Raw genomic sequence first — 20,602 nt, 5'->3', positions numbered from 1 at the left:
CAAAATTATAACAAATGTTAAATGGAAAATAACAATTAGTAGTTTGTCCTCATAGTTATTAAATGATTAATACTTATTACATTCTTTTGATTGGTTAAATATGTGTTTCTGCGTAATTATCGATTATTACAGAATTTGTAATTTTAATAATTTATAAATCAATAATTATAGCATCGGCTTTACATCATTTATTTATTTTTAAAATGATTATATATCTATTCATCAATGTGAGTTTTAACTCATTAATCATTTTTTGAAATTAAATTTTAAATATATTTTAAAATTTCAGCGACGAAATTTGACATTTTTAAAATTTTAATTAATTGAAGATTTTGTAATATTTAAAAAATATAAGAACAAATAATTTTAATATTCGATGTGGATAGATTTTATTATTTAGAGATTATTTTAAATTACTATCAACATAAAACACAAACTTTAGATACAAATTAATTTAATACTTGATTAAATTATTTTAAAAAAAAAATTAGAAAGGCGTTGAGGTGGGGCCCACCAACGGATGGTAATTTCGTAATATTGTTAGAAATAGATGGGCAATATTTAATGACGTGGCTGTTCTCTCTTCTCTCGGATTGTCTCCCCCAGTTTTGAATCGATTCCGCAAACAAATAACAAACGCCCCTCAAGTAACTCACTCTGCACGTACATCATCCCCCTATAAACTCTCTCTCTCTTGTCTTTTAAAAATTCTTTTCCCAATTTATATATATATATGTAGAAAATTAAATATTTTAGAAATTAGTAAATCACGAAATTCTTATAATATATATATGTGGGTAACAAACAAGGAAAAGGGAGGAGAGAAGGAGAAAGAGAAGAAAGGGGATTGGGAGCATGGCTGGAGTGGAACGACAAGTGTTGGGTTTGGCCAGTCCAGATGAAAGAAGAAATTAACCCTAACCCATGGTTAAATATTAACCATGGTTAAATTTCACTCTGTCTTTCCTTCCTTCCTCCTTTTTAACACAAATCTACTCTCCCTTAACCCCTTCTCTGTCTCTTCCTGTTTTGGTAAACCACTTTTGCTATTATACACAAATACATATACTACTGCTCTCTATATATTCATATCAATATCATTTTCTCCACATTTTTCTTGTCTCCCATTGCTACATTTTCTTCTTATTTATTCAATTTAACAGATTGTTTGAATGAAGAGATCGCCTAATTCTTCCTCTTCTTCTTCTTCTTCTTCTTCTTCTTCTTCTTCTTCCTCTTCTTCTCCTTCTTCTTCTTCGTATTCGAATTCGTCTTCGCATTCGTATTCTTTCGATCACATGCCTCGTGAATCGAGCGGGAGTAAACGCGTTCGAAAAAATCGAAAATCTGAGAATGCAAACAGTCCAATCTCAGCTACCAGAAGAAGCTCTGTTTACAGAGGAGTCACCAGGTAAAACGCAAAAATACTCTGCCGTTTTGGTTTTCTGTCTCTTAATTTGTTGCATGCGTCAGTTGTTATTGGTCAACACAGGCACAGATGGACAGGAAGGTTTGAAGCACATCTCTGGGACAAAACCTCATGGAATTCCACCCAAAACAAGAAAGGAAAACAAGGTACAATATTAATTAAATCTATTTTTTTATACATTAGATTAATCAAGATTCAATTCAATTCAACTGAGATCTGTAATGCTTATTTTATTTCAACAATAAATTAATTTTTTCTAATTAAATTTTTCTGTGTACTGACTATGTTTTATTCCGACTGATTCTGTCACTGTAACGTTCACATCCACTTTTGTCGCCGCTTAGTTTATTTAGGTAAGTGGTGTCTCTCGCAGCTTGCATAATAATTTCTTAATAAATTTCTGTTTATGGACGTTGTCGTTTTGCACTCAAGAAAACCGAAAATAGGGAAAAGGAAAAAAGTGATCATGTGTAAAACTGTAGGGGCTTATGATAGCGAGGAGGCTGCTGCTCGTACATATGATCTTGCTGCCCTCAAGTACTGGGGTCCAGACACAATCTTGAATTTTCCGGTTTGCAGACTGACTAATTAAATTAATTTACAAAATATATGTTAATTAATTGATTAACTAATTAATTATGTTTAATTATAATTACAGACTGAGGGATACAGTAAAGAGCTGGAGGAGATGAAGAAAATATCAAGAGAAGAATACTTGGCATCCCTGAGGAGACGGAGCAGTGGGTTTTCCAGGGGAGTGTCTAAGTATCGCGGGGTGGCCAGGTAATAAATACTACGTCGTTTTTCATGTTTAAAAAACTTTCTTTTCTTTAATTATTATTTCTTATTTTAAAAATTGGACCAACAACAGACATCACCATAACGGACGGTGGGAAGCTCGAATTGGACGAGTATTCGGGAACAAGTATTTGTATCTGGGAACTTACAGTAAGCAACTTCCACCTTATAATAACCTTAATCAACTGGGGAATACTTTCGTGTTTTTTTTTTTTATTTTTTTTATTTTTATTTTGTGGGTTTGATGAATAATCATTATCGGACATGATTGATGATTTATAAGAAATAGTAAATGGTTTTCCAAATTTGGGTTTTTTTTTTTTGCTTTCAATTATAATATTGACAGTCAAACTTGATATTTTATTATAATTATGTCGATTATTTTAATGAACAACAAAATAAATGTTTTCCATTTTTGAAAATCATTTTATTTTTATATTTATATGTATATGTTCGACAACAGTTATAGACAAAATAGGAAGATGAATGGTTAAAAAAAAAAAAAGAAAATAGGAAAGTAGGTGGCCTAGTTTGGGAGGTGCCATCTAAGAGTGAGAAAATGAGTTGCGGACTCACAATTGCTTGCATGAAGCTGACATGCACTGGCGCACGTGACCTGCCCCAAACTAAGGACAACAAAAGTCTGGTCACCCTCTCTCTCTCTCTCTCTCTGTTGCAGTGATAATTTTATTTATTTAAAGTACTGAAAAGATCTTCTATCTTTTTTGCTGACTAGGAGTCACGAGTCCTCACGTGCCTTTCATTCATATACATATTATATGTATATGAAATATATATATATGCTGGATATATAATTAGGTGAGCTAACTAAATCCAGTTCTGTTGGCCAGAAATCATAATATTTCACCAAATATTGGTGGCCAATTAAGTAATATATAGCGAACATATAAAATTTGAGTAATGGGTTTACTATTTGAAGGCACGAGTTTCTTTTTTCTTTAACATAAATAAATTATTGCACATGTTGAAAGGATAAATAATTTTCCATGTTTTGGGTTTGGTTAATGCCACGAAAAACAAATGTAGTTGGGGACATTTCAAGGTCAAATATATATGTATAAATATAGTTTGAAAAATCATCAGTGGTCAAATGCACACTTGATTATATATGTGTGTGTGTGTGTGTGTGTACTGCGTACTGTGTATATATTTTTATATATAGCATTTGTATGGTACAGCTGTACCTCTCTTCTAAATAAATAAAACAAGGGTATAGAGACATAACAGATGCTGGTGGACAAAAAGTCAAGATTTTTACGTTTATTATTACGAAAAAACAGATGGGTCTTGCAGTTTATTACGTTTAAAACTTCAATCTTCCCACTACCCTCAAATTTTCTCATTACTAATTATTTTTTTTTATAAATTAATAAATTAAACAATAATCTATAAATATATTTGTTGTGGGCCTAGAGTTTTGATTGTTTTTTTTTTTTTTAAAAAAAAAAAAAAGACACACAGGAAGAGGCAGCGGAAGCATATGACATGGCGGCAATAGAGTACAGAGGAGCAAATGCAGTAACCAATTTTGATATCGGCAATTACATTGACCGTTTGGAGAAGAAAGGAATTATCATCTCACTTCCCCCAGATAATAATCACCAGCATAAACCTCAACAACACCAACAAGTAGAAGAAGATGAAGAAGAAGGAGAAGAAGAAGAAGATGATGATGATGATAATGATGTTAACGATGATGATGATGATCAAGAAGATCAACAAAACCAGCAGCAGAAGCAACAGCAGCGGCAACAACAACAACAACCACAACAGCAGCAGGAACAGCAAGTAGAAGATCTTCACATACTGGAATACATGGAGCAACTCCCTCAATGCATGGATTACGGATGGAACTCCATAGATCACATAGCAGGTAATTTCAACTCCTTTCTCCTTCCAGATCACTTCCCCTGCACTTTCGAGAATCCAGCCGCCGCTCCTCTCGACTACTTCCCGACATTGCTAGGAGACTCTGTAGGTTTCCAAGACAGCATTGACGATTTGCTATTCGAAATAGCCGGACCAAACGATAACGCCAATAAACAAAACGAGGTTGAAGTTGGTGCTAATGTTTCAGGAAACATGGAAGGTGATCGAGGTGGCGGAAGAGAACCTCCATTACTTTTGTCTTCTTCTTCTTCATCATCTTCTTCGACCTTGATTTCTTGTAACTACCGGGTTTGAATAATTGGCGGCTTGGCGTTTTTTCCGGGAGCTTTGTTTTTTGTTTTTCTTGCTTCTTGTTTTCCGGATCGGTTGCTTCGTAACTCGAGAGAGGGTATCTGTGTGTGTGTGTGTGTGTCTGGATGCCAGAGGATAAATTCATAATTTCTTTTTCTTTTCTTTTTATGTATTTTCCTTCATTTTCTTCAAAGATCACATCGAAGTTTCAATAGAAAAAAAAAAGCTTACAAATGAATTCTAAATGCTGTTCGTTCAATTATTTTTTTTCCTCTGTACTTAATTTGACCTAGGCAAATTAATAGGTATAATTTGGAGTAAATAAATTGGTAACTGTAAATTATATTTTTACCTACCGTCATAGTCTCCATAATATTTTAATTAATTATAGTGTTAGTTTCAGTAAAAAAATTGAATTTGATATTTTAATTTTAGTATTTTTTATTCGATGGTTAATGGAATATTGTAATTAACTTTAATTTTGGTTTAATTTTCAATTATAGTTAATTAGTTTTTTGTTAAATACTTTAGTAATCTTAATAGAAATTGAAATTATATAGGTTTGTATAATTTTAAATTTGCTTATAAATGTATTAATGTAATAGGAAGGAAAATTATAATCTTAGTTTATGTAAAGTTAAGCTTCTAATCTAATCTATTTTGTAACTAAGTAAGAAATGAAAATATTTTAAAAATAATTCAAAATATTATATTGAAGGAAATCATATTAAAGACTAATAGATAATAAGATAATTGCATACATGTACTTGAAGATTAATTTGTAATACTCGGGTCCGAAAATCGGTTCGGGATAATTTTTTTTATTTATAAAAATTATATAAATAATTAATTTAATTTTATCTCAATTTAATTTTAGTGAATTTTTTAGAAAAAAAATAGATTAGAGACAAAATTAAAAATAATTCTGGAAAGAATGAGTAAAATTTTGAATTCGATGAGTGTTTTTGAAAGAGAAATTAAAAATAGAGAGTTAAATCGCAAAAAAAAAAAAATTGGCAACGTGGGACAACCCAATCAGCAACCCGACTGAACCAGAGCACGCCGCATGGTAGGTAGGCAGACATAGGTACCACGCGGGAAGCCACGTGAATAATCCGCATGCCTGACAATCTGACGATCTAGACTTCATCCCGCGCGTGTAAATGGCTCAGATGCATTTCCTCTTTAGATGAGATTGAATGGACGAGATGAATCGCGATCGGACGGATGAGATAGATCGCGATGGATGGTCCGGATTCATCCACGCCATCAACCTAAATGAAAAATCATCAAAGAGTCCTCCTCACTCCACGTCAACACAAACGGACAGCCTGAATCAAAGAGGAGATGACTATTTAAACTTCTCTTCGCAGGAAAACCTAACCCTAGTCGCCCAACCATCGCTAGAGAAGAAGAACCAAACACTAGAGAAGGAGGTCGACCCCCAGTTGCCGTCGTACTGGAGCCATCATTGACTGCCAAAAAAGATAAAATTTTCTCCTCCCCACTCGAAATTCAATTTCGAGTCTCCCTATGGCAATATCAGAGCAAAAAGACGGCATATGAGCTAGAAACTGCGGATAAAGCTCGGGTGAGCCGAAAACTGCGGGTAAAATTCGGCGGAGCCACCACGACCAAAACCCTAAACCCTCTCTGATGACCCTTTTCCCGTTTTTTGTTTCACACGATTCTTTGACTATCGTGTTTACCATCTCTTTTTGGTGCAAGTTAATCAAAGAAGAATCTCAGCTATGAAGGAGAACCGGCAGAGCTGCTACACTTGGAGTTCTCCGTCGGTAGGTTTTATTTATTTTTTTATTTTTCTGGCTAACTGAGGCTTCCTAACGTATTTTTTCGCAGGGATACGTGTAAAATCAGCCAAAACTGGCTAAAACTGGCCAGATCGAGGCAAACCACCACCGTGGGCACCAGAGCAAGACGACGTCACCGTGCCGGAAGCCTAAAATTGGCTGAAAAGGTTTTCAACACCGATTTTAAGATTTTAGAGTATTTTTGGGTACGTGACGAGTATATTAATTTTTACATAAAAAGTTCAAGAAATCCGAGACCCGTTAGGAGGCGTAGTAGATAGTAGCATTTCGAAATACTGATCCAAGTAAGAAAAATCCTAAAAATAATTACCCATATCAGTGTTTCGAAACGCCGTACTATCTACTACGCCTCCTAACAGGTCCCAAATTTCTTGAATTTTTTATGCGAAAACTAATATACTCTGTTACGATAAATTGAGACTTAATAATCGAATCTTGTGTTTGTGAAAAATTAGAAAAATCCTAAAAATAACTACAAGTCACTAGTGGAGTAGAAAACTGGTTAGTATACGATTGTCCTAACTCGTCTATGTTACCTATTTATTTTTCTATACTATCTAAATTACTTATTGTTCTACCGTGTAATTTAAATTATTACTTTTAAATTGTTTTCTCATTTATTGATTGTCTAATCGTGATTTTTATCTGATTGACTGATTTGAAATAAAGGCTCTAATTACGTTCTTAATTATTGAGGTATAAAATTGTACTGTTTGCTTAAATGTTATTTAATTTATTCGTGAATATAAAATAAGATGTTGGTATCCGATTAGTAGTTGTTTTGTTGATGAGGATCTATATATGAAAGGTTTACTGGGTATCCTAGAAAAAAGTGGACAGATCTGGTACATAAAAAACTCTACTGTGGACATTATTTGAGTCAGACGGGACTGAGAAGTCCCATATTGGAAGAGTTTAGGAGATATGGTTCACCCTCATACCAGACGGAGTATTGAGGTGATAGTGTGTTTGACACCTATTACCGTACGAGGTATGGGGACGACCAGTTTAATTGACAAATCTATATATGGTTCACAAGTAGAAAAATATCCCTATGGACCTCCAGAGATATCGGTAAGCAAGAAATGAGGTAAGTTTATTATTATTATTCATGTAAATATAACATAAGAATGATATTCAAATTTATTGTCTTCATAGATCGTTTTTTGAAAACTCGCAACAGTAAGTATGGAACAAACGATTGTCTTTATGTTAAATGAATTTACTCAAATTAAGAGCTCTATTAGTTGTTTTATGATTTTTACAAACCTTCAGTTTTCCGTCTCAACGATTAACGTGATATTCTTACTGGGTTAGTATAGCTCACTCTTCTATTAACCATTTCATATCAAAAAGACCAAGATCCAGATCCTGATCAGTGGGAGGGTTATGAGTAGATTAACTTTCTGGACTCAATCAAGTGCTAGTAGAAATTAACCCCTAAGACATTTATTTATTTATTTTAAATCATTTATTCGTTTTTATTTACGAACTGCTGTAAAATAGACATTCTCATAACCCTATTAAGCATTCTAATTTACTATGCAAGAAATGTAAATTCTAACATTATTGTTTGCTTCCGTATTTAAAATACAAATTTATATTCTTTAAATTCCGGGTCTTTACATAATTCGTAAGTATATCAAAATGTATCATATTCAAATATCTCTAACAAAAACATCATTTGAAGAAACAAAATTTATCTCTACACTTTTTTCATTTTTTTTTTAATTAAGTTTGATAAAGATCAATTAGATGTTTTGATGTACAACATGTATGAGACTCATGCCTTTTCATGTCACATCGATAGCATATACTTTAAGTATTATTTAAATTGTTATTATGACCCTTTTCCTTTTCTTTTTTAAATTTTTTTCATTTTTAGTGTATATGATGGTTCTTAAGAGATTTCGGAAATGATAAAAATAATTAATTGAATAAAATTGTATCCAAGTATGAAAAGTGAAATTACATGTGAGAAAGTATTAAACTCAGATAGTGCTGATAATTTATTATGAAACTTCAAAGTAGAAGTATGATAATATTAATAATCACGAAATCAACAAAAAATAAATACAAGGTAAAATGAAATTAGGTCTTTGATTTTTTATATTATCTAAAATATTTTATAATCCTTATTTATAAAGATACAAAATATCATGGATTAATATGGATACTAAATTAAAGGAACATTACGAATTAAATTAGAACTTATTAATGAATATCCATAATGAATGATGGTAGCTTCAGTTTCATAACATAAGAAAATTTATTAATTAAAATCTTATAATTATAACTACCAAACTAATTAACTATAATAATAACCTAACTCTCAAATTATTGTAATGTGTAGTAAATTCGTTTTTGTAGTTTAAGATTTTAAATGTGATAAAGGTGGAAAAAGATGAAAGACAACAATTATTAGTTAATTAATTATTGAATTTAATATTGACTTTTAATTTGTATTTAGAATTTAATAGGTATATGAAATCTCTCACATTATCACTTAAAGAAATTAAAAAATTGTAATATATGATATTTACATTAAATTACAATTCAAATTAAGAATTTGAAATATTACTTAAATTCAAAATTAAAAAACAAAAACGTGACATATGATATTTATGGCGGTGATTATTTCTAGATATAATAGATTTTTAGAGATATGAAGCTATCCAATGGAAGAAAATATGAATCAATTCTCCATTAATGTTCATGTCACGTGGCTCCTAATTTTCTTTGAAAAAGACTATTTATTTTTTCTCGTCATCCAAACACACCCTTAAAGAAAGAATGAGTAAAATATGAACAATCATCATTAATACAAATCTTTGACTAATTTTTCATTTTGCTTTTGTTCAAACTTATTGAGAGCAAAACTTAGACCAACAGAATCAATTCTCTCCACAACATGGGGGAAAACAGTCTTACAATAAAATTAAACAAAAGCAAATCTAAAAATTGTTTATAAGTGAAAATATAATCAATAATTTCAATCTTTTTTTTTTAAAAAAAAAAAAAAGCTAAATTGATTAAAGGGTAGTAATCATTTCTTGATTTTGTAACTTGAGTTTCCAAAAATTTATTGACCTAATCATAAATTAGGCATGTATACCATAAACAAGACTAAAACGATATTAACAAGCCATAAAATCTTGACTAACTAAAAATTAGAATGTTTAAATTCAATATGTCCACAGAGAAGGAAACTGTTGTGCAGAGAAGGAAACTAATCATGCATTCTCGAATCCTTCATACTACTGCTATTATAGTCAACCACTTAGTGAGCTCATTAACATTATCAGAGAAAATTTCATTGGTGTTTTTTGACCTAGAATATGCAACATCTAAGTTTTGTTTGTTCTTTTTTCTCTTTCGTATCTAAAAAAAAACTAGTAGTTTGTTTTTAAAAATAATTAATTGATTGAAAAAAAATATCTCAAGAAAAAAGTTACTCGAATAAAAAAGAAATTTTTATTTCATGCACCAAATAAAACATGGATTTTAATTAATATAAAACTGAAATTATGGAGATAAAACGAAATTGGAAAAAAAAAAAAAAAGGAATTGCTCAAAAAATTAACTAGATTAGACTGGGTTTATCAAAATTGAGAAAAATAGAAGTGAAACAATATTCTTAACCCTACTTCAATTGCATATATTTGAGTTTTATTTAAAATATAATAATTAATAATTTTAGTTCAGAGAAAAATATTCTAAAAATTTACACTAATTATTTGGCCATTGGGTAACTTTGAAAAGTATTTTGAAAAATAAACTAAATCATTGCATTAACAATTCTTTTTAGAGAAAGATAATAATCAATTAAAAGCAGCAGTAGGAGAACCATCCTGCCACAAAAAAAAAAAAAAAACAGAGAGAGCCAAGAAATTATATGGTTACCAAATAATACAATTATTCAAAGGGTTGTAAAGAGGTTTACATGCAAGTGCATGAGTTATCAAGTTACAATCTCTCACGATCCCCACTATGATTTTTACATGTACAATACTAAATGTAGTTGAAATAATCAAATTAGTTGTAATATTCGAGCTCAAAAAACAATTCGGGATAAAATTTTTTTATGAAATTATTTAATTAAATTATTTTAGTTTTATTTTTATCAAATTTTTGAAAAAAAATAAATTGGAGACAAAATTGAAAATAATTTTAAAGAAATGGATGAAAATTTGAGTTTGGGAGTGTTTTTCAAAGAAAATTTAGAAACAGGGGAGTCAAAGTGTAAAAATAAATTCGACCACGTGGGACGACCCAGTCAGCAGCTCCGATGAACTGGAACACGCCGCGTGTCAAAACACGCTGACGTCAGCGTCACGCGGTAGGCCACGCGAGCGATTTGCATGCCCAGCGATCCGACGAATCAGGTTCGATCCCACACACGTGAACGGTCCAAATTTATTCCATTCTTAGGCACAATCAGACGGATAAGATCAATCGTGATGAACGACCCAGATCGATACGGGATGGGTATAAATACCTCGAGTCGCGAGCAAACCCAAACTCTAGCAGTTAGCCCCCGATTCTGACCATTCTTGTAGCCATATAGGAGCAAGAGAGATAGTGAGTGAGCCGAAAACTACGAAAAAGTCCAGTGGAGCTGCCACGGCCAAAATTAAAAAATTCATCCGATGAGCCCCTTTCCGCTTCCCATTTCATGCGATTTTCTGACCATTGGATTCATCGTTCTTTTCTGTATAGGTTAACCGAAAGAGGAACCTCAGCCGTGAAGGAGGACCGGCAGAGCCGCCGCATTCAGAGACTCCCCTTTTGGTAGGTTCAGTTTTTTGTGATTTTCTGGCCAATTGAGGCCTCCTAACATATTTTTCTCTAGGGATACGTATAAAACCAACCAAAATCGGCTAGGCCGAGATAAACCGCCATCGTGGTCAACGGAGTCGACACCGAAATATGGTGGCACCACCATGCCGAAACTCCAACATTGGCCAGAAAGATTTTGGACACCGATTTTAGATTTTTTAATATTTTTAGGTAGATGATGAGTGTTTTGGATTCCGCAGAAAAAATTCAAAAAATTCAGTACCTGGTAGGAGGCGTAGTATACAGCGCAACATCTCAAAATACCGATCCAAGTAAGGATCCCTCACCTTATTCCCCGTTACGGTAAATTAAGGCTTAACAATGTATAATTTTATATTTTTGTGAAAATTTAGAAAACCTTAAAAATAATTACAGGTCACTAGTGGAGACAGAATCGATTAGTTCATAATTGTCCTGATTTCATATTTATTTTCCTGTACTTTCCTACTTACTTGTTATCGTATTGTGCATGTTCTTAATTTACAGTTTTAATGATCTTATCGATGTATCTGGTTTATTTGATTATCTGGTTACTCGATCCCTTTATGATAAAGCTATATCGTTTGCATAAATATCATCTAATTGATCTGTAAATATAATATGAGATATTGATATGCGTTTATTGGTTGTTTTGCTTGATGAGAATCTTTATGTGAAAGGCTTACTAGGTACCCTAGGAAAGGGCGGATGGGCATGGTACATAGAGAACCCTACCGACAACGTCACCTCAGTCGAACGGAGTTGGGAAGTCTCATACTGGAAAAGCTTGGGAGATATGGTTCACCCTCATACGTGAACCTCATACTGGACGAGATATCAAAGTGATGGAATGTTTGACGCCCATTATCGGATGGGGTATGGGGACGACCAATTAATTATTAAAATTCGATATTGGGTTCACAAGTAGGGGAACATCCCTATGGATCCCCAGGGGTACTAATAAGCAAGTAAGAAAGAAAAATTATTGTCTTTTGTTCTCTTATGTGTGAAAATGAAAAGTGGTATATGGATATAGGTTTTCATCGGTTGTTTTTCGGAAAACTCATAACGGTAAGTATCAAACAAACGTTTTTAAGTTAAATATATTTAATTAAAGCAAAGGCTCTATTAGTTATTTTTTCTGATTTTTACTAATCTTCAGTTTTTCGTATATGTGATTAGTATGATATTCTTACTGGGTTAATGTAGTTCACCCTTTCATTAACCATTTTAGATTAAGAAGACCAAGATCCAAATCTCGATCAGCAAGATGATTGTGAGTAGTTCACCACCCAAACTCCCTTCAAGTGCTAGTGAGAGTTGTCTTAGGATGCTTATTTATTCATTTTTTTTCTTTAATTATTGTTTGTCTTTTAAAATAAACATTCTCGTAGCCTTATTTATCATTCTAAATTATTGTGTAAGAAATATAAACTCTAACTTTATTATTCGTTTCGACATTTAAATTATAAATTTATTTTCTTTAAAGTTCTTGGTCTCTATAGTTGGTATCAGAGTCGCGTTCATCGGAACAATTCCTTACAAAAAGACTTAAAAACACCAAATAAGAACTATTGCTCAACCGTTCCTTGTGAAATGCAGGTATAAAGATATAAGGAGAAGAAGGCCCGCACTAAACCAAGTAGCCCGAGATGGTTCACTTCGAGAGGATGTTGACCGACTCTTTGAGATGCTGAAGATACTCATCTTTATCCAGCAAGCCCGGGAGGAAAGGAGGGAGCTGTCTGACCTTCTCCCACTGCCACAATTTTAGCCACCCTTACAGCAAGTAGATCCGGAGCACCCTGGTATAACCCTGCTCTTTCACCATACCATCCAGCATTGCAACAAGACAATTTGGTGCCTCCAATGCATCATCCAGCACTGTCACAATATAATTCGGTGTCTCCACTATATCATCCGGCACCACCACAGGGCTATCCGATCCTTCCCAGCACAATCCAGTCCCTCTTTCACAGGACTCAGTTCCATCCATGATGGACCCAGACTACATTGAAATGTATAAAAAACTAAACTCCTCTACCTTTGTAGGGTCATCCTCTTTTGAAGATGTCGAGTATTGGTTAGCTAAGATAAAGAAGATCTTCGCGACTCTTGGGGTAGTTCCTGAACATAAAGTTGTACTTGCCACCTACATGCTTATGAGAGAAGCAAGTCACTGGTGGTAGCTCAAGCAGGCCACCCTGTTTGTTTCGGTTACTTGGGAACAGTTCCTGATGGCCTTTAATGTAAAGCACCTCCCGGAGCACCTCTAATATTTGAAAGAAATAGAGTTTGCACACCTAGTCCAGGGTGATATGATTGCATCGAAGTATGCCTAAAAGTTTCTAAAGTTAGGCTATTATTCCCCTGAGAGCATGATGGATGAAGGCAGGAAAGCAAGTAAGTTCGAATGGGGCCTCCGTCCTGAGATTAAATAGTAATTGTACGTATTTGAGCTTAGTACTTACTAAGCCGTTCTGGCCAAGGCACAACTAGTGGAGAGAAACCTTCGCATCTTTCCTCCAATAGTGGAGAATCCCAGACCTCCAGTTTCACACTGCAGAACAGCACCCCCTGCACTTATTTAACAGAACAAGAGACCTAGGTCAGTGACTCAGGCTCCGGTAACAAGACGCGGTAGAACTTGTCAGCACTATGGCAATGATCATGCGGACCGACCCTGCTATCGTCTCAACAATACTTATCGCATATGTGGAAGTGTCTAACACAATGCGAGAGAGTACTCGTGAAATCAGAATTAGGCCAGACCTCCTATCTAGGGTAGAGCTTACAACCTCACTCAATAGGATGTTGAAGTCAATGCAGACGTGATGCAGGGTACGTACACTATCTGTAATCAATTTGCACATGTTTTGATTGATACTGGTGCTTTATATTCTTTTGTCTCATATGTTTTTACACCAAACTTGATTGTATTACCTGAAAGTCTTGATTTTGTGTTGTTTGTGTCTACTCTTGGAAGTAGGACACTACTAGGGAAAGTTATATATATAGTTTGTATCATAGATATAACAGATAAAAAATTGAGTGTGAACCTAATAGATATTGACACAGAGGACTTTGATGTAATCCTAGAAATGAATTTGTTAGTGGCGTATCATGCCACTCTACATTGTTTCCATAAAAAACTTGTATTCAACCCTCATAATGAAGAGTCATTTACAAGTTAATAAAAATTTTAAATATTATTCCCTCATAATAATTTTCTTATTACATAGTACTTTAACTCGGTTGTTTTCTCTACATTAGGCAAACCTAAGAAAGAAATTTGTATTTAAGAGATCCCGGTAGTCCAAGACTTCCTGGATGTGCTTTCAGATGAACTATCCGAACTACCAGTGGATAGAAAAATTGAGTTCACTATAGATCTTCAGCCTGACACCTACCTTATCTCGATTGCCCCTTACTGCATGAGTCGTGTTGAGATGGAAGAGCTAAGGAAACAGATTAATAAATTACATGATAGTGGGTTCATCTGACATAGTGTGGCCCATTCGGGTGCTGGAGTCACATTTGTAAGGAAATAGGATGGGACGTTAAGATTATGAATTAACTACAGGAGATTGAATAGGATAACAATAAAAAACAAGTACTCCCTCTCCAGGATCGATGACTTTTTTGACCCAGTTGTAGGGTGTCTAGATCTTCTCCAAAATAAACTTGCATTCAAGTTGCCATCATGTAAATATCAGGGCAAAGAACATTCCCAAGACAGCCTTTAAAACTAGGTACAGACATTATGAGTTCCTAGTTATGCTATTTGAACTAACCAATACACCAGCCATTTTTATGGTCTTAATGAACAGGGTTTTCAGACAATTCCTGAATTAGTTTGTCATTGTGTTTATCGATGATATCTTGGTATATTCAAAAAGTAGAGAGGAACACCCTTACCACCTGACTCAGATTTTGCAGGTTTTCAAGGAGAAAAAGTTGTATGCAAATTGAGCAAGTGTGCATTTTGACTCAAGCATACTATATTCCTAAGACACATCATGTTAAGGGATGAAGTATCAGTGAACTTCGAAAAAGTTGAGGCAGTACTTGGTTGGAAGAAATTGACATCGGTCAAGGAGATTCATAACTTTCTGGGAATGACATATTGTTACCGCAAGTCTATGAAAGAATTTTCTACTCTAGTCATTCTTTTGACCCGACTCACAAAGAAGAATGTTAAGTTTGAATGAAATAAGGACTGCGAAAGAAGCTTTATAGAACTCAAGAAGCAGTTGACTACTGCACCTGTGTTAGCTTTACCAGGTAGGACAGGTTGATATACAGTTTATAGTAATGCCTCCTACTTAGAGTTAGGTTGTGTTCTGATGCAGCATGAGAAGGTCATAACCTATGAGTTCAGGCAGTTGAAGAGTCATAAGAAAAACTACTCCACCCACGACTTAGAACTTGTCGCAATTATCTAAACTTTGAAGACCTGATGCTACTACCTGTATGGGGAGACTTTTGAGATTTATAACGACCATAAGAGCTTGAAGTACATATTTACTCATAATGATCTCAACATGTGTCAGAGGCGTTGGATAGAGATCCTCAAAGACTACAATTGTAATATTTTGTATCATTCGGGCAAGGATAATGTGGCAGCTGACGGGCTCAGTAAAAAAAATATAGGTATGTTAGCTCACCTAATGGTTTTTGAATGTAGAGTAATTGGGACCACACAACAGATACGACTTCAAGACTTAAAGAGAGTTACATGTTTGGTCCACTTAATTGTTCAACCCGAATTGATCTAGAGAATAAAAAAAGTTCAATCCATCGATTCTACCCTAGCAGCTCTCAGGAAAGATGCAGAACAGGGAACAAATTCAGAATTCCGAGTCTTTTCCAATGGGTTTCCCAGATTTCAAGACATGGTGTATTTTCCAAGTGACAATGAATTGAAAAAGGATATCATAATAGAGGTTAATAGCTCAAAGTTTACCATGCATCCTAGAAGTACTAAAATGTATCAATATATGCGACTTCGATTTTTGTGGAGCAGGATGAAAAGAGAGGTAGCTAACTTTATTTCTAAGTGTTTAGTATGTCAACATGTTAAGACAAAGTATCAACGCCCAAGTGGGCTACTTCAACCATTATTGATCCCAGAGTGGAAGTGGGGACATATGATTCATGACAAGATTGTCTAAGGCACACTCAGGACATGATGCCATTTTGGTAATTATTGACCGGTTCACTAAGTTTTCTCACTTCTTGGTTATCAAGATGATCGATCCCTTGGAAGAGATAGCAAGAATGTATATTCGAAAAATAGTCATGTTACATGGAGTTTTAGTGGCAGTAATATCCGATAGAGACCCCATGTTCATTTCTTAGTTTTGGTCTAATTTTCGGCAAGTCATGGGAATGAAACTGTCTCTTATACCGCATTCCACCCTTAAATTGATGGACAATCAGAGAGGATGATTCGCACACTAAAGGATATACTCCGAGCTTGTGTTCTAGACTTCAGGGGCCGTTGGGATGATCACCTACATTTAATAGAGTTCGCCTACAATAATAGCTACCAGACAAGTATCAGCATGAGTCTGTACGAGTTATTATATGGCCATCACTACAGACTGCTGATCTATTGGGAAGAGGTGGGTGATAGAAAATTATTCGGTCCAAATCTTGTAGAGGAGACTACAACCAAGATAGTTAAGATTAGGAAGAATATCTAGATAGTTCATAGCAAATATAAGAGTTATACAGACACTCGGAGGAGGGATTTTGAATTTGAAAAAGGTAATCGAGTGTTTCTTAAGTTCACTCCTTTCAAGGAGATCAATAGGTTTGGCAAGAGAAAAAAATTAAATTCCCGATTCATCAGGCCATTTGATATCTTAGACCATATTGGTACGACTGCCTATAGACTGACACTACTTCCAAAGGTATCCAGGATTCATAATGTGTTCCATTAATTTATACTATGCAAGTACAATACGGACCCCTCACATATCATATTCCATGAGCCCCTTTCACTCCAAGGAGATCTATCCTATGAGAAAGTGCCAGTAGGCATTGTACATCGAAAGAGTAGATTACTTCGCAATTGAAAAATTTCATTCGTCAAGGTGCTATGACATAACTATACGCAGGAAGAGGCCACTTGGGAACTAGAATCAAGCTTCAAGGCCCAATACCCCCAGCTGTTTGACTGAGTAAGAGAGTGACCAATTTGAGATACTAAATTTTCTTAAGGGGGAAGAGTTGTAATACCCGGACCCAAAAAGCTGTCTAGGATAAATTTTTCTTATGAAATTATTAATTAAAATAATTAATTATTATTTTAGTTTTATTTTATTGAATTTTTGAGAAAAAATGAATTGGGTACGAGATTGAAAATAATTTTAGAAAAAAATTGGTAAACACTTGAGTTTGATGGGTGTTTTTGAAAAAAAATTAGAAACATGAGGTTAAAGTACAAAAAAAATTCGACTACGTGGGATGGTCCAGTCAGTAGCCCCGAAGAACCGAAGCATGTTGCGTGTCCAAACACACTAACGCCGGCGTCATGCGGGAGGCGACGTGGGCAATCCACGTACCCAGCAATCTGATGGTCCAGGTTCGATCCCGCATACATGAACGGTCCATATTGATACGAGATGGGTATAAATACCTCGCGTAGTAGGAGAATCCAAACTCTAGCATCTAGCTCCTGCCAGAGAAGAAAAACCAGGCGCTGGAGAAGAAGGCTGATTGCCAACCGCCGTCGCATTGGAGTCACCACCGACTGCTAAGAAAAGTAAAATTTTCCTTTACCCGCTTGAAATTCGATTCAGAGCATCCTTGTCGCCATACCGGAGTAAGAGGGACAGTGGGTGAGCCGAAAACTACAGGTAAAGTCCAACGGAGCTGTCACAGCCAAAACTAAAAAATCCCTCCGATGAACCGTTTTCACTTCCTGTTTCATGTGATTTTTTTATTGTTATATTTACCATCATTTTTTGTACAGGTTAGCCAAAGAAGGAACCCCAACCGTGAAGGAAAACTGGCGGAGTTGCCGCACTTGGAGATCTCTTTGCTAGTAGGTTCATTTTTTATGATTTTCCAGCCAACCGAGGTCCCCTAACGTATTTTTCTATAGTGATACGTGTAAAATCAGCCAAAACTAACCAAAATTAGCAAAAACCGGCCAGGCCAAGGTGAACCGCTGCTATGGACAGCGGAGCCAGCATTAGAGCACGACGGCGCTGCTGTGCTAGAACCCCAAAATTGGCCGAAAAGAGTTTTAGATATCGATTTTGAATTTTTGATGTATTTTTAGGTACGTAACGAGAGTTTTGTATTATGCAAAAAAAAGTTAAAGTAATTTAATACACGTTAGGAGACATAGTTGACAGAGCGACGTCTCGAACCACCGATCCGGATAAGGATCCCTCACCCTATTTTTCGTTATAGTAAATTGAGGCTTAACGATGTATAATTTTATGTTTTTGTGAAAACTTAGAAAATCCTAAAAATAATTACAAGTTACTAGTAGAGGCGGAACCAGTTAGTTCACAATTGCCCTGATTTTCTATTTATTTTTGTATATTGTCCTACTTGTTTGTTATCGTATTGTGCATGTTTTTAATTTACAGTTTCAATAGTCTTATCGATGTATATGGTTTATTCAGTTATCTTGTTACTCGATCCTTTGTTATAATAAAGCTATATCATCTGCATAAATATCATTTAATTAATCTGTACATATAATATGAGATATTAGTATGCATTTGTTGGTTGTTTTACTTAATGAGAATCTTTATGTGAAAGACTCATTAGGTACTCCAGGAAAGGGCGGAGAGATCTGATACATAGAGAACCCTACCGTGAACGTCACTTTAATAGGACGGGGCTGGGAAGTCCCATACTTGAAAAGTTTGGGAGATATGGTTTACCCTCATATTGGACGGGGTATCGAGGTGATTGAATGTTTGGTGCTCATTATCGGATGGGGTATAGGACGGCCGGTTAATTGTTAAAATTTGATATTGGGTTTACGAGTAGGGGAACATCCCTATGGACACACAAGGGTACCAATAAGCAAGTAAGAAAGAAAAATTATCATTTCTTGTTCTCTTTTGTGTGTCAAAGAAAAGGGGTATGGATTGGATCATCATAGGTTATTTTTTTGAAAAACTCGTAACAGTAAGTATTAAACAAACGTCTTTAAGTTAAATGTATTTAATTAAAACAATGGCTCTATTAGTTATTTTTTTATAATTTTTACCAATATTCAGTTTTTCATATATATGATTAGTGTATTCTTACTAGGCTAGTGTAGCTCACCATTTCATTAACTATTTCATATTAAGAAGACCAGGATCTAGATCCCGATCAGTAAGAGGATTGTGAGTAGTTCACCACCCGAACTCCATTCAAGTGCTAGTGAAGGTTGTCCTAAGATGCTTATTTATTTATTTATTTTTCTTTAATTACCGTTTGTCTTTTAGAAGGGACATTCCCGTAACCATATTGGGCATTCTAAATTATTGTGTAAGGAATGTAAATACTAACTCTATTACTCGTTTCCACATTTAAATTATAAATTTATTTATTTTAAGGTTCCGGGTTTCTTCATTAGTAGTTATATTGACTCTTATCTTCCTTCTTAAATCTATATTAATAATTATATTCTAAATGATAGTGACAATTACAATGATAATTATATTTATAGTAAAAGTAAAAAAAGTAGTGAAAACGAAAATTCTACTATAAGAACTATCACGAATTGTAGTGATTTAATTATAAAAAAAAATTCTAAAAATTCGAGATATACAAATAGAATTAAAAAAATTAAATAGAGAAAATAAGTTATCGACAAGTAAACCTATGTTCGAATATGTCGATTATGGAAATTGCAAGAAGTTGATAACATGTTGTATGTTGCTTCCAATCTAAATATTTGTGACCTTTATTGACATGGCCACAACACAAACCTTACCAAATAGAAAAAAAATATCTATTTTTTTCAAATTAACGTTTTCTGTTTTTCGTTTCAAATAGAAAAATTTTATGTTTTCTTCCACAAAATGTCCTTCATTTTCCCTCAATTTCTTTTTGTTCTTTTTCATCTCTAACAAAAAAGTTCTATGAATTCCCTTAAAGCTAATCAATTTTTTTCTTTTTCATTTATTTATAATTTATAATCATGAAAAAAGGACATAATTAATATTCGAGTAACTAAAAAATCAGATCTTTAACTTGTATTAAGGAAACAAAACAATGTTCATTCTAGAAAATTACAGAGTAATAAGACAAAATAAATGCAGGCACATGATATATTAAATGGAAACATGCAACAAATTAAATGGAATGTCTCTACCTAGGAAGTAATTGACTTCCATTAAAGGTACTTACCTTTCATTAAAAATTAAAAATGTTAACTTTTTCTCTATTATTTTCTTCTCAGGTGCTCCCTGGTTAGATGACCACTTACTTTACTGAAGCATAGCCTCTTGGAAAGGTATGTGGAACATTATTGTGTGGGTCTAAATGTGTTATTGCGTTG

The 20,602-nt window shown here is 34.1% G+C and overlaps 1 protein-coding gene across 3 annotated transcripts; it reads left to right on the top strand.

Moving 5' to 3' along the window:
- The first annotated feature begins 795 nt into the window (after positions 1-795).
- LOC110814497 (ethylene-responsive transcription factor WRI1) lies at positions 796-4,674 on the top strand. Of its 3 annotated transcripts, XM_088209638.1 has the most exons (8): positions 796-1,411; positions 1,493-1,575; positions 1,774-1,782; positions 1,912-2,000; positions 2,088-2,212; positions 2,301-2,377; positions 3,702-4,121; positions 4,326-4,674. In XM_088209638.1, exons 1-8 carry the CDS (start codon positions 1,173-1,175, stop codon positions 4,430-4,432), a joined length of 1,149 nt encoding a protein of 382 aa, XP_088065764.1. In that variant the 5' UTR covers positions 796-1,172; the 3' UTR covers positions 4,433-4,674. The 3 variants fall into 3 exon arrangements, with proteins under 3 accessions (XP_088065764.1, XP_021897663.1, XP_021897664.1); XM_022041971.2 differs by having other exon boundaries at positions 797-1,411; positions 3,702-4,674; XM_022041972.2 differs by lacking the exon at positions 1,774-1,782 and having other exon boundaries at positions 797-1,411; positions 3,702-4,674.
- Positions 4,675-20,602: the final 15,928 nt, after the last annotated feature.

The sequence above is a fragment of the Carica papaya genome, chromosome 8 (genome assembly GCF_054855325.1).
Source record: "Carica papaya isolate Zhongbai chromosome 8, ASM5485532v1, whole genome shotgun sequence".
Taxonomy (NCBI): Eukaryota; Viridiplantae; Streptophyta; class Magnoliopsida; order Brassicales; family Caricaceae; genus Carica; species Carica papaya.
The sequence above is the reverse complement of the archived record's forward strand: the minus strand, read 5'-3'. Positions and strand labels throughout refer to the sequence as shown.